Raw genomic sequence first — 14,723 nt, forward strand, 5'->3', positions numbered from 1 at the left:
ATTCTGACATAAAAGTTAAAATGGGTAAAGATTTAAATGAATACAATGAAGAATATAATGTCTTCATTGGATCCTGCTCTCTCTACACAGTATACAATAAGCAAATTTTAATAAACACGGTAACAAATATTAGTAAATTAGGATGACAAAATTCACAGGCCAAATAATCCAAATTAGCCCCAAGAACAGAGGAAATAGTTTGTCAGGCTAAGCTGCAATCACTAAAGGTCTTAAAATGTCATACCTGGACAGATATATTATACCTACCTATTGTTCAGCTTCTACATTTTTCTTAGGCTATCAGTTGCTTAAAATAGTTATAAATATGCAGTTTTATCTTAGAAAACACATGAAAAGCAAGTGAACATGTTTCTTGAGTCCTTTAAAGGTTGACCTTTCCCACTCTGACTCTGCTTTCCATCGCAAACTAAGACGATGAAGGGTTAGGAACTTCTCAGGGTCCACAGCCCACGCCACCCACAGCAGCACGTTTGGAAGAGCACTCACCACTGGATTATTTCTGTTATTTGGGCTTCCCAGTGGGCAACGGATTCTTTCTTGTCTGCTAGATCTTTGACTTCTTCTTCTAAGTGCTGGTTGCGCAAACTTAAGCTCTCATACAACGTGGTCAGCTGGAAGGCAGTGTGAAGGCATGAGTGGCTTTCAGGAACAGGACTTCACAATACCTAGACACCTGTTGTTCCATCTAATAATGCATAATCTTCCACTAAAAATGTTCATAATTTTATTATTCCATACCACACTTAAGACAGAATTTGGTAATAATGAGCACCTTGAATTTTCCTGCTTTCTTTGCTTTTCCTCACACCCTACATGAAATTGGCTCTAATTGTGAATATTCTTCATCTACCTGAAAAAAAAAATCAACCAATTCTTCAGGTAACATCCTCTCTTCCTTCTTCCCTCCTCCCTCCCTCCCTCTCACCTCTTTTCTGCAATTGCATGTTAACTTTAGAAGATCTTGTAAAGAATCACAAGAACAGACAAAAATTGTTTTGAGTCACCATGTGGTCCCAGAGGTCAAACCCAGATCCTCTGAAAAGCAGCCCACACAGTGGCCCAGGAGATATGATGCCCTTTTCTGGCCTCTATCAGCACTGTGTACATATGATGTATAGACATACAGGCAGGCAAAACATCCATAAACATAAAATAGAGATAAAGATTATTTAAAAAACAAAATGAAACTGTGTACCAGTTCAAAAGAATATAGAAAATGAAATAAAATAGATAATGTACTTAATAGGAAGAAACAAAAATGGGTACTGTAAGTGAATTCTCATGAGCTCAACACCCAACTTCAATGACTACCAGACCTCAACAGCAATCTTTTGTTATGTGTTTTCCAGAAAAAAATTTTAATCATATAACTTTCTTCGTAAAATACATTATTTTAAAATGATGCTCTTTCATTTTAAATATAAACATTTGTACCTAAATTTAATAAATTTAATAAATTTGTGATAGGGGAATGACTCAGTCAATAAATTTTTGGGCCGGGTGGTGGCAGTGCACACTTGACTTTAATACCAGCACTTGGGAGGCAGAGGTAGGCCAGCCTGGTTTACAAGAGCTAGTTTCAGCTGGCCTTGGTGAGTTCCCGATAGAACATCCCCATTGTCTCAGTGTGCCTGGGTCAGAAAAAGCATGGGATAAAACCGGACTTGCTGAACATAGCGAACAATGAGGACTACTGAGAACTCAAGAACAATGGCAATGGGTTTTTGATCCTACTGCACGTACTGGCTTTGTGGGAGCCTAGGCAGTTTGGATACTTCTCTTACTAGACCGGGATGGAGGTGGATGGTATTTGGACTTCCCACAGGGCAGGGAACCCTGATTACTCTTAGGGCTGATGAGGGAGGGGGACTTGATTGGGGGAGGGAAATGGGAGGTGGGGGTGGGGAGGAGGCAGAATTCTTTAATAAATAAATTAATTAATTAAAAAAAAAAGAGCTAGTTTCAGGACAGCCTCCAAAAGCCACAGAGAAACCCTGTCTTAAAAAACCAGCAAACAAACAAACAAACAAATAAATAAATTTTTGGTGTGCGGGCATAAGGACTGAGTTCTGGGCCTCAGCACCATGTAAAAAGTTTAAGTGTGGCAGGGTGTAGCTGGTATATGCAACCCCAACGCAGAGGTAGAGTAAGAGGACCCTTGCTGCTCACTGGCCATCTGGCCAAAGCGGTGACTCCCTCCAGGTTCAGGGAGAGACCTTAGCTAAAAAATTAAAGAGGGACATCTGCTGAGGAACATCTAGCCTCCACTCCACCTACCTGTGCATGTACAAACACACAAACATACACACATATACCACGCAACCACTCCACCTACCTGTGCATGTACAAACACACAAACATACACACATATACCACGCAAGCACTTCAAAACAAACCTCCCACTGTTGAAATTTCTATTTATTTCAACATGCTGAAAGACAAAAACAAAAGTAGCCAGGTTTCTTAAGCTGAATCATGATCCCCCAAGAATGTGTGATATGCTTGAAGCACTTTATTTACTGGTTTCTTTATGAAATTAAAATGTAACATTTTACTATGGCAGTTACTTTTTTTTAACCTTTGTAATGTGCCGTTCCTTTCTGTCTTGGATGGCTCTTCTTTTCTCCTACTGAGAGCTCAGCTGTCAGTCTTTAACTCCCTGAGCACCATGCCTTCTCTGGCTGCTTTTAGGATTCTATGTTGGCTCCTATGTTGGTTCCTTTTAGGTTATATGTAGGATTCCATGGGCAGGTTCATGACTGAGAACCTTTATAGTTTTTGGCATTTAAAAATGCGTTGCTGGCTAGACACACACACACAGGTTTTGGATAATTCAAACCATTACCTCTTCAAACGTAGTTTCTGTAACAGTCTCACTCCAGCTGAGAACCCTGCACCTCGTTTATGTGACGGCCTTGCTTCCCTCTCACTCTGTGATTCTGTTTGTGCAGTTGCATCCTCCTCCTGGTTTGTCAGTGATTCGTCTAAGTTTGCTGCTATGCGTGGCAATTTTTTTCATATATGTCATACAGTGTGTATGAAAAATTTCTTAAGTTAAAAACAATCTCATGATATTACTATCCTCCCATTTCCTGACAAACAGTGCCCACCTGTCATTAGTTGTTGTGTTTCTCTCTTCCTTGTATACTTCAGGACCCTAGTCAGCCTTTTTAATATGTACTGTTGATGGGGGACAATTTTTCTGAGAAAAGCTATTTACAGAACTGTTCCTGTGATGAGAAATAGTCACATTGTTCTTAATTTTAAAGGTCATCTTGACTGGGACAGAGTAGCCCAGATATTGGTTGAAATCTTCTTATGAGTATGTCTGTATGGATATTCATGAATGAGACCAATATTTAAGTCAGCAGTGAGTAATGAAGACTGTCTTCCCCAACTTAAACGAGCACACTCTAGGTAGAAGGGAACTCTGACCAGCTATTTCCAAGGAAAAATTGGTCTTGAGCCTGCTGATGAATGGACTAGAAAAGAACAGAGGCTCCCTCATTCTTGACCATGCTAACTGTAGCTGTCAGGACTTGTCAGAGTTGTAACTTTGTCAGAGTTTGTAACTTTAGTTAATTCATTGTGATTAATAAGTCTCTACCTATAAAGCCACATATCATATATACACATACATATGCATCACACACACACAAATGGTCTGGGCATGGTGGTGCATGACTGTAATCTCAGCACTTGCAGGGGGTAAAGGTAGGAGAATCAATCATTCAAGGCTAAATTCATCTATAAATTCAAGGCTATTCTGGGCTACATGAGATACTATTTCAAAAAAACATGGTGATGGGGAGGGACTTAGAAGGGCAAAAAGATGGAAAAACTGAGTCTGACACAAATGATATAACAAAACCTTGGCATACACTGACACCTTATGAGGAGGACCATTAAATAACACACAAATACAAAGTGACAACCATGATTTAAATCACAGTGCAAGACACCCAGCATGTATTCAACCAAGTGAGATTTAATCACTCACCTTATCAAGTTCACTTGTTAACTTCTTATTTTCTTCTGTTAATAATACTTTTTCCCGTTCATACTGTTGTTTGAACTCATTTTCAAATTCTTCCCTTTCACTTTGACTAACAAAATTTAAAACAGAAAACAAATTGGATTAAAAGTCAAAAACACCAATGATTGCCTATGCTGGAGAGGATGTGGAGTAAGGGGAACACTCATCCATTGTTGGTGGGAATGCAAACTTGTGCAACCACTTTGGAAATCAGTGCGGTGATTTCTCAGGAAACTGGGAGTCAACCTACCTCAGGACCCAGCAATTCCACTCTTGAGAATATACCCAAAAGATGCCCAATCATACTACAAAAGCATTTGTTCAACTATGTTCATAGCAGCACTATTTGTAATAGCCAGAACCTGGAAACAACCTAGGTGCCCCTCAATAGAAGAATGGATGACGAAGGTGTGGCACATATATACTTTAGAGTTCTACTCAGCGGTAAAAAACAATGACACCTTGAATTTTGTATGCAAATGGATGGAAATAGAAAACACTTTATTGAGATAACCCAGACCCAAAAAGATGAATATGGTATGTACTCACTCATAAGTGGATTCTAGCAATAAATAAAGGACATTGAGCCTATAATTCGCAATCCTAGGGAAGCTAAATAAGAAGGTGAACGCAAAGAAAAACATATAGTTATCCTCCTGGATATTGGAAGTAGACAAGATTGCCAGGCAAAAGTTGGGAGCATGGGGGTGGGGGTGAAATGGGGGTAAGGGGAGATGGGGAAAGAGAAAAAGAGAAGGGGAGGATTGGGGAGAGCTTGGGGGAAATAGGATGGTTGGGATGGAGGATGGGTGGATATGAGAGCAGGGAAGTAGATATCTTAATTATGGGAGCCATTTTAGGGTTGGCAAGAGACTTGATTCTAGAGGGGTTCCCAGGTGCCCAAGGAGATGTCCCCAACTTGTTCCTTGGGCAGCAGAGGAGAGGGTGCCTGAACTGGCCTTATCCTATAGCCACACTGATGAATATCTTGCAATATCACCATAAAACCTTCATCCAGCGATGGATGGAGATAGAGACAGAGACCCACACTGGAGCACTGGACTGAGCTCCTAAGGTCCAAATGAGGAGCAGAAGGAGGGAGAACATGAGCAAGGAAGTCAGGACCACGAGGCGTGCGTCCACCCACTGAGACGGTGGAACTGATCTAATGAGAGCTCACCAAGGCCAGCTGGACTGGGATTGATGGAGCATGTGATCAAACCAGATTCTCTGAATGTGGCTGACAATGAGGGCTGACTGAGAAGTCAACGACAATGGCACTGGGTTTTGATTCTACTGCATGGACTGGCTTTGTGGGAGCCTAGTCTGTTTGGATCCTCACCTTCCTAGACCTGGATGGAGTGGGGAGGACCTTCAACTACCCACAGGGCAGGGAACCCTGACTGCTCTTAGGAGTGGAGAGGAAGGGGGAGGAGGAGTGGCGGAGTGGGAGGGAAATAGGAGGAGGTGGAAATTTTTAATTAATAAATAAAGAAAAAAAAGTCAACCGAAAAAATTGTTTGTAACATTTACACAGCAACTACATAAGAATCAGACTAAGCTGGGCGGTGGTGGTACACGCCTTTAATCCCAGCACTAGAGAGGCAGAGGCAGGCGGATCTCTGTGAGTTCAAGTCCAGCCTGGTCTCTAAGAGCTAGTTTCCAGGACAGGCTCCAAAGCTAGAGAGGAACCCTATCTTGAAAAACCAAAAAAGAAAAAAAACTTTCCAAGATCTACAGTGTGTTGGGCATGATAGTGCATGCCTTTAGTCCCAGAATTCAGGAGGCAAGAGGAATCATGGAGTTTGAGACCAGCCAGATGTGCACAGTGGATTCCAGGCCAGCTAGGACTAGACAGTGAGTCTCTGTCTTTATTTTTTTATGATGTAAGAGTGGTGGACTGGCTTATTCAGTCATTTAACAAATATTTTTAGATTATCTGTTATTTGCCAACAAATAAATTCTTATGAGTTTTGTAAACCCTGCTTACAGAGTTTACATTCAAGTGCAGGAGAAGAAAAATTAGTAAGTGAATTAATTTTAGATAAGTCTATAAAGAAAGTAAGATATGGTAATGTCACAATTACTACTTGGGACAAAGTGACTAAGAGAGATGTGTAATCAGGGAAGGCTGATGAAGAAGCCACCAACATGAGCGTAATAATGACTGCCATCCGACCCAGGGCTACTAAGTTTAAAGACAAAGTAATGAGACCAAGCTAGGTACTTTTCTTTATACAGCTACATCTGTTTTTATAAAATAGAGGTATGGGATCCTCACTTAAGATTGAGCCAGTTATTTCCTAGCTTATTAACATTATTAAGAATGTTATCTTGTTCATTTTATTAATATTTAGAAATGAATATATATCTGAACTTTAATACTTAGTAATTGGTTTGAAATAATTTCAATTAACATAAAAGTTATAACTATAGTACAAAGAACCTCTGTGTCTCTGTCTAGATGTCCCAATGGCTAGCATTTTCCATCAGTTGCTCAATCACTCTATGTGTACCATATTCTCCTGAACAGCTAAGGGCCGGGGTAGAAGTTATTCTTCTGACATGTATAATCCAGACTGTATTTCCTCAAGTCAAGTACATGCTTAACTTCTGTAAATACCTGTCCCAACTAACACTATTCTCAAATCTACATCCCAACTCAAACTTCCCGCCACCCCAACCCTGTCTGTTTCTTATCTTGTCCCCAAGCCAGCTGAAAAACATGTGCTGAGCCTTGTCTCCTTCATTTTCCTTTGGTGTAAAGTGGTTTCTTTGTCTTCTCTAGATCTCAAAACAGCTTTGAGGAGTGCAGGACTCTCTCTTTGTAGGGGTGACCCTCAATTGGAGCCTGTTTGATGACCGAGCATCACTACACTATTCTCAGCACAGCCCATCAGGAAGCACACCAATGTCTTCCAAGCATTTTACATCCAGCACTCTGACCTCAACTCAACACAAAAATCAGATCCACCTTCCTAGCTGACTTCTAAGTCATTTACTCTGCACCCTTTTCTACAGGTAAAACTACATATGCCTGAGTAAGGCTGATCTCTTCATTGCTCTAGTACCTTCCTCCCAACTCTATTGGCTAATTTCTGCCAAATTACAAACATGTTATCATTTCTACTTAGTAAACACACACACCATTACCACCACCAACAACGACAACAAAAACAAAGAGCAAAATAACTTGAGATAAACTTCTCCAGCTACTATTTCACTGCTTACTTTGTGCACTAACACATTCATGCACTAGTGTTATTTGCACACTGTTCCACTGGCTCTCCTTCAGGTCTCCTATGGCCACTTTTCCACTGGGACGGTTCCCATCAAAGTCACATGATGCAAAGTGCAAATGCCACTTTGAAGTTCTTTTCATAGTATGAGGCTTTCCTACACAGGGACAGATTTGACACGCTTCCTTTATCAGGGCCCCAGAAAAACCACGCTTGCCTAGTTTTCTTCCTAGCTTTCTTTTTCTATTCATTTTGCTAGTTCTTCCTCATCTCCCAGTTTCTAAAGACTGGAATGGCCCAGAGCTTAGTTCTAGGGCCTTATTCTATGCACAGTCACTAAATGATCTCATTCAGACCCACAGCATTAAATACCATAGAAGAGTGACACCCACAATTATATTTCCACCCGTGAAACCAGCCTACTCCACACATCTACCAAGCGGCTGATGTTCATTTACAGTGAGCTCTTAACAGTCTCGTGGCCTGTGGCCTGCTCAGTACTTTCTGAACAGATGGCTCTCCTCTGAACACAATGTTCTCACACCATCGCACACATTTCACACGTATTTACTCTTCACTGGGAAGTTACCTCAGTACAGTCACCTCCAGCCATCTTCTCTTCTGTGTACAGGATTTAATCTTCATATTAATGGCCGTTCCTTATTTGTTTCTGTTCTAGCACAGATCACCATGTAATGTGTTCTACACTACACTTGTTGTCTTTATTGTCTTTCACCTACTGAGAGCAAGTTCCATGAGGACAAAGACTTTTGTTTGATCTGTTCACTGCCATATCATAGCGCACACAATAGTACTTCGCATTTGTCAAGAATGCACCAGACTACAAAAATGTGAGCTTCCAATATAAGTAACACAGGATGCGTGCCAATAAAATCTATTCAGTTGCCTAAAACCTAAAACCTGAGTGTTACTGATAATTCCTCCTGCTCTCTCTTTTCTCATAGCCACTGCCTTCTGTCCTGCACATTCTGTCTTTTCAGCAGAATTTCTTGAATCTATCATACTCACTTCCAACTTCAGTATTATCTATGTACTTCTCATTTTATAGCTGGATTCCTCTGGATCCTTCCAATCATTCCCCACAAGGTAGCAAGTGACCATTCCAAAATATAAGTACTATCATGTAATTTTCCTTACCTTAATTCACAAATCTGCCTGTGCTTTGTTTTTTTCCCACAGTCTCATGTCTCACCACTCTGTTTTTCTATGTGTGCACCCACCACAGTAAGGAGCACTTGTTTTATGAATGTGTGACATTTTCTTTCCTTTGGATCTCAGCCATTAGGCCACCTCTGCCTGGATGCTCCCCATTCCCTTCTTCCTAAGTCTTTAGGTCCAGCTAAGAGGTATTTCTTCCTGAAAAGCCTAAGGCCCTAGGAGCCTGGATATGCCATTGTCTGAGTTTCCCAGGATTTAGCACACAACATGTACTTAGCAGATATTTGCTGGATGACAAAATAATTTGATTCTTACCTTTCTCTCCTGTTTTTTTCCAATTTGTCTTTTAAAACCATAATTTCTTTGTTGAGAGCAAGCTGCTGGCCTTCGGAGTCATGCAGTTCCTTCTTCAGATTTTTAATCTCACTTGCATGTATTCCTTCTCTTTTAGATATTTCTTCTTCATAAAAGATACTTTTCTTTTCCAAGTCAGTTTTCAGCTTAGTTATCTCTTGCTGATGTTCTATGCTGCATATTCCTGGTGAGTAACTAATTTGTTTTTGCTACACAACACACACATATATATAAAACAAAAGGTTAAAAAATAAAATAAGAAGCAACGCTTTTCTAACAGGAACTATATATGCATATCATATATATATATATATATATATATGTATATATATATACTCTCACACAAAAATGTACATGTAAGGCTATTCTTTCTCTGCCATATATTACAAATACTTTCCTCGGTTTATATTATTTTATGGTCTTTGCTACTTTTGAGTCTGCACACTAAGGCCAGAGATTAACTTGAACTTTTTGTTGGCAGTTTATAACTTTTTTGTTTTCAATCTGGTCTAGTTTGCTCCCTATTGTTATGATAAAGACCATGACCAAAAGCAACTTGTGGTTAATTTCATCATATAGGCTAAAGTCCATCATGGTGTGTGTGTGTGGGGGGGGAGCTAGGGCAGAAGCTCAGGATAGGAACCTGGGGGCAGGAACTAAATCAGAATCACAAAGGAGTGCTGCTTACTGGCTTGTTTTCCAAGGTTCCCACAGCCTGTTTTCTTACACCACCCAGGACCACCTCAAGTGATCTGGACCCACTCACATAAACCATTAATCAAGAAAATGCCCTACAGACTTGCCTACAGGCAGTCTGATGGAGGCATTCTCTCAGTTGAGATTCTTTCTTCCCAGATGACCCTAGCTTGTGTCAAGCTGATGAAAACTAACCAGCAAAACATTTAAACTTTTATCTAGGATTATTGTTATATATTTAAGAAAAAAACCTAACCATATGTCTAATAAGCAGGAGTCGAAGTTTGCATTAAATTCATGTCTTTAAAAGATTAAGATGAGGGAAGGCATCATTCAGTTACAACATATAAGAAAAGAAAGAAGGCTTTTTGTAATGTTCAGAAAGAAATTACAAAAGGTCTAAACATCTTCATGTCTACAATAGGAAAAAAGCAGGTCTATTAACTTCTAAGGAAAACATTAAGGAGGAGAAAAGTGCTTTTCTGAGATAGAGTCTCACACTTATTAGGCAATGATGGAATTCACTACGTAGGCCAAGCTAGCCTCACATTCGTCCCGCTTCTGAAGCTTAATACTTGGGTTACAGGCATGAGCTACTGTCTCACTTATGGTTTCTAATACAGTGATAAACACCATGACTAAAAGAAACCTGGGGATAAAGGGTTTATTTCAGCTTAGAACTCAGGTCACAGACCATCACTGGGCAAAGTTGAGGCAGGAACTGAAGTAGAGCCACGGAAGAGCACTGATTTACAAGACTTGCACCTCATGGTTTGCTTAGCCTGCTTTCTTATCCAACAAAGACCACCTGCTGAGGAGTGGTATTGCACACAATGAGCTGGGACCTCAGACACCTAGACAGAGTTGCCTAGAGTTCAATCTTATGGAGGCATTTTCTCAATTAAGATTCCTGCTTCCCAGGGTATGTCTAAATTTGTATCAAGACAGCCATCATGCTTAGCTGGAGGAGGAAACATGGTCAAAATGCATTGGTCTAGAACTAAGAATGAGATTTCTTGCATGAATACTGCTGGAGTAACCAACTACTTCCTGACTGAATTTAAGGCCTGATTCATGGAATGGAGCTCATAACTAGTACTGTAAACATGGCCAAATATAGGCTCCCAGTGACAGCCTCCTAGTTTTGTTAAATGGATATCAAACTGTCTTCTAAATACTTATTTTTATACCCATGAGCTATCAGCCCCCAATGCATTGATTTCTTTATTCAGTGGACAGTGGTTAATACAGAGGCTCACAACTGGTCAGTAGTACACAGAGAATAACTGATGATGAAGTGCTCAGCCCTAATTGTGACATCGATATCATATCGCCTTCCCTCAAGGACTAGAGAATGCCAAGAAAGAGAGGGAGAAAAGTGTGTAAGAGAAAGACGTTGGGAAGGACTACTTCTAAACAGTGTCTTGGACACGACAAGGCATTGTGTTCATAAACTCGCAGCTGCTGTGGCTGCCTGCACAAGACCAAGCCAGGAAAATTCCCATGCAGATCAGGGAATAAGGCCCCATACCTAGTTGGGAAACTATTGGTTACCGGGGTAAGGAGAGTCAGTTTATTTCAGAGGTTGTTTCTGGTAAATTGTCCTTGCATGGTGGATGGTCTTACACCTAACTACTTATATACAGGCTGCATTAGTTGGACTCAGTAGGGTAATGAAAAAAAAGACATGAAGTTGGCATGGGAATTCAGTGAGTGTTATCATTTTGCTGACCTTCCCTATCACCTGAGTACCCTGTCCCTTTAAGAGACAAGCTCCTTCTATCCCCAATCCCTCCACCCAAGGCAAGCTGATCTCATACCTTCTCTCCACCCCTCCTCCCCCTCTTCTGAAGAAATACCTACTGCCTCTCCCTCCCTCCCTCTCTCCCTCCCTCTCCCTCCCTCCTTCCCTCCCTCCCTCCCTCTCTCCCTCTCTCCCTTCTTCTCTCTCTTCACTCCATAATCCCCCTACACATTAAATAAACTCTATACCCAAGCTCTCTCTGCATGGTGTTATCTGTCTGTCTCCCACCCACTGTGGTCTCCCACCCACCAGAGGACTTGCCAGGTATCTTTCTGTGAGAGATTTTGGGAAGAGTTTGAGGGAGACAGTTGTAATAGATATGACTAAAATACAAGGTATAAATATATGAAATTCAAAAATAAAAATATATTTTAATATGATTTTTGTTTTGTTTTGAACTTTTTAAAGATTTACTTACTTATTTTGCATACAATGTTCTCTCTGCATGTATGCCTGCATGCCAGAAGAGTTTTCTGGAAGAGCAGGGAGTGTGCTTAGCCACTGAACCTCTCCAGCCCCAATTTATGCATTTGTTTACCTTTCCTGCTCTTAGCCATGTGAAATGGCACTTGAATGCACTTCTGAAGCACCCACTGTCTGGTGACTCATACTATATTTTCACAATTCTAAAAAAAAAAAAAAAAAACCTCTCCCTACGTCCCCTCCACCTTTTATACTTCTCCTCTAAGTCTGTTCAGAAAGGGGCAGACTCCCCAGGGGTGTCAACAAAGCATGGCATTTCAAATTGCAGTAAGACTAAGCACCTCCCCTTGTATCAAGGCTGGGCAAGGGGAGCCCGTATGTGGAGGAGAACATTCCCACAATTCTAGGCACATGTGGAAAAGAGAGTAGAAACAGAGGAGCTAATGCTTACTTGCAAACACCATACACAATCATCACAGGAAATGTAAGTTCTGACCAACCCCACTGCATAACTGATGCACTGATTTAGCATACGTATCAAATTTAAATATTTTCCAGAAGATAGAGAGGGGTTGTGAAATGCTATCTTTTAGACAGGACACAACCAAAGAAACTTGCAATTTATAATCTTACAGTGCAGCTGCATCTGTCTGCAATGTACCTGGCACAATACTGGGTCTGTCGTGTCAACCACAGACTGTGGAGGGGTTCACAGGGCTCTATGTCCCATGCTGAACTAATGCTTACTCACAGGGTCTGGGCAAGGGGCAGCTATTGTCTTCAGCTGTGCACCCACTGAGGAACCCACGAGCTTCAAACTTATAACTCCATCATGGTTATACAGATGGTGAAAATCAATGGGTCGCAATAAATAAAACAAAACAACACAAACAAACAAACAAACAAACAAACAAACAAAAAACCTATATGAGTACGGAAAAGGAACCTGCTTGGGGCATGGGGAGTGGGAAGGAGATAAAGGAGGGCAGACAGTGGTTAAAACTAAACAGAATATACTATTTATATGCAAACTGCCGAAGAACAAATTTAATAAAAGCCATTGAAAGTTTTTCCTTGTGCTGAACCACCCCTACATTCCTGAGCTGTATCTTATTTGGTCATGATATCTACATTTTATAATATACTTTTGGGTATTATAAAATTCAGTATTCTAATATGCTAGTATTTTGTTGAGGATTTGTGCATATATATTGATAAGAAATGTTGGCTTGTAATATCCTTGTGAAGTCTTCCTCTGGCTTTGGTATTCAGGGCCATGCTGGCCTCAAGAATGAGTTATATTTCTATCACTTCTGGTTTTTTTTGAGACTTTAAGGAGGTGTTGTTTATTTGTTGAAGGCTGGAACCCCGCTGGTGTCACTACTGAAGTGTCAGATCTGAGGGCTCTGTTCTCATCAATGGGTCAATCTACTGATAAGTTCATGATTGAACAGTCTTCGTCCACTATATGCTCCTTGGCATGATGTTCTGTTTTATCTTTAGAGCCAAGTAACATAGGGCCAAAACCTCCGAGATGCTGTGGGACAATGGTTTTTTATCCTGTCACTTGTATTATTTCTAATAAAACGCTAATTGACCAGTAGCCAGGCAAGAAGTAGAGGTGGGGCGACTAGAACAGGAGAATCCTGGGAAGAGGAAAGCTCAGTCTGCAGTTGTCACCCAGATGTAGAGGATGCAGATGAGAAGGCCTCGCTGATGAAAGGTATCAAGCCACATGGCTAACACAGACAAGAATTATGAGCTAAGATGTAAAAATTAATTAATAAGAAGCCTGAGCTAATAGGCCAACCAGTTTATGATTAATGTAGACCTTTGGGTATTTCTTTGGGACTGAATGACTGTGGGACTTGGTGGGACAGAAACCTCTGTCAACACCGAGATCATAAGCCAAAATAACTTTTTCTTTCTTTAAGTTGATTTGTTTAGGTAACTGTTCTTTAAATGTCTAGTAGTTCACAAGTGGAAAATCTGGTCTTGAACTCAATCAGAAGATTCTTTAAAAATTCATTTTTTTATTTGCTATAGATCTGGCTTTCTATTTTACTTTGAGTCTTTTTTGGTTATTTTGTCCATTTCACCTAGATCATCTATTCTAGTGGCATACAGTTCTTTTACTTTCTGTGGTCATAAGTAAAACACCCACCTTTGTTTCTGATTTTAAATCCCTACATCCTCCTTTCCTCCTTGCTCCCTCCCTTTTCTGTTCTGTCTAGCTGAAGGTTTGCCAACTGTGTTAATCTCAAACAAAGTTTTAGGTTCACTGACTATTATTTTTTATTCGCTACTGTATTATTTTTGATCTAATGGTCAGAGAATGAGAGAGCTAAGAAAAAAAATGTCTAAGATTTCTAGGTTGCACTTTCTAGTTCTTCTGAATTAAGTAAAAGAAAGAAACACCAGTTTCTCTGATATTCAGTCATCACAGTTATGGTCAATTCTACCACATGACTGATTGACTGAAAAGCACATGTATTAAACAAGTATTTTTAAATGACCACAGGTCAATAATATATTTGTCTGTATTTTTAACAAGCTAGATTACAGTTTTGGTGAGGAAAGAGATCTGTGAGTCAGTCATTAAACCATGCTACAGCACAAAAGGAGCAGAATTACTGAGCACTGTGAGGTGTGATCTTGCACATGTACTTATACACCCTAGAAGAGAAACTATAGATGAGAGGATTAAAACAGGAGGAGGGGAAATGTTCCATCCAGTGTTACATAGCTAGTAACTGGTCAGGTTAGAACTTAAAACTGGATCATGTAGCTAGAGTTGGCCTCTCTTGAGTCATCTATAAAACAGGTAGTGGTGTGATGGTTAATTCCAACAGTCAACTTCATGTAAAAATTAACACAGAAACAAACCTTGGGCATGTCTATGAGAGAACTTCCAGACTGGGTTAACCTACATGGAAAGACAAACTGTGGAATCCTGGACTGAACAAGAAGG

General features: G+C 40.3%; 1 protein-coding gene across 18 annotated transcripts in view; it reads right to left on the bottom strand.

The window, feature by feature from the left end:
- The window catches only part of Cdc42bpa (CDC42 binding protein kinase alpha), a 257,942-nt gene that overhangs the window by 66,211 nt on the left and 177,008 nt on the right, over positions 1-14,723 (bottom strand). For all 18 annotated transcript variants that reach the window (XM_057769503.1, XM_057769501.1, XM_057769494.1 and 15 more), the window contains 3 exons: positions 8,791-9,038; positions 4,022-4,127; positions 508-632 (listed from right to left, as the gene is read on the bottom strand). In XM_057769503.1, coding sequence (XP_057625486.1) covers positions 508-632; positions 4,022-4,127; positions 8,791-9,038 — 479 coding nt within the window. The remainder of the gene's footprint in view (positions 1-507; positions 633-4,021; positions 4,128-8,790; positions 9,039-14,723) is intronic.

This window comes from Chionomys nivalis, chromosome 5 (assembly GCF_950005125.1).
Source record: "Chionomys nivalis chromosome 5, mChiNiv1.1, whole genome shotgun sequence".
Classification (NCBI taxonomy): Eukaryota; Metazoa; Chordata; class Mammalia; order Rodentia; family Cricetidae; genus Chionomys; species Chionomys nivalis.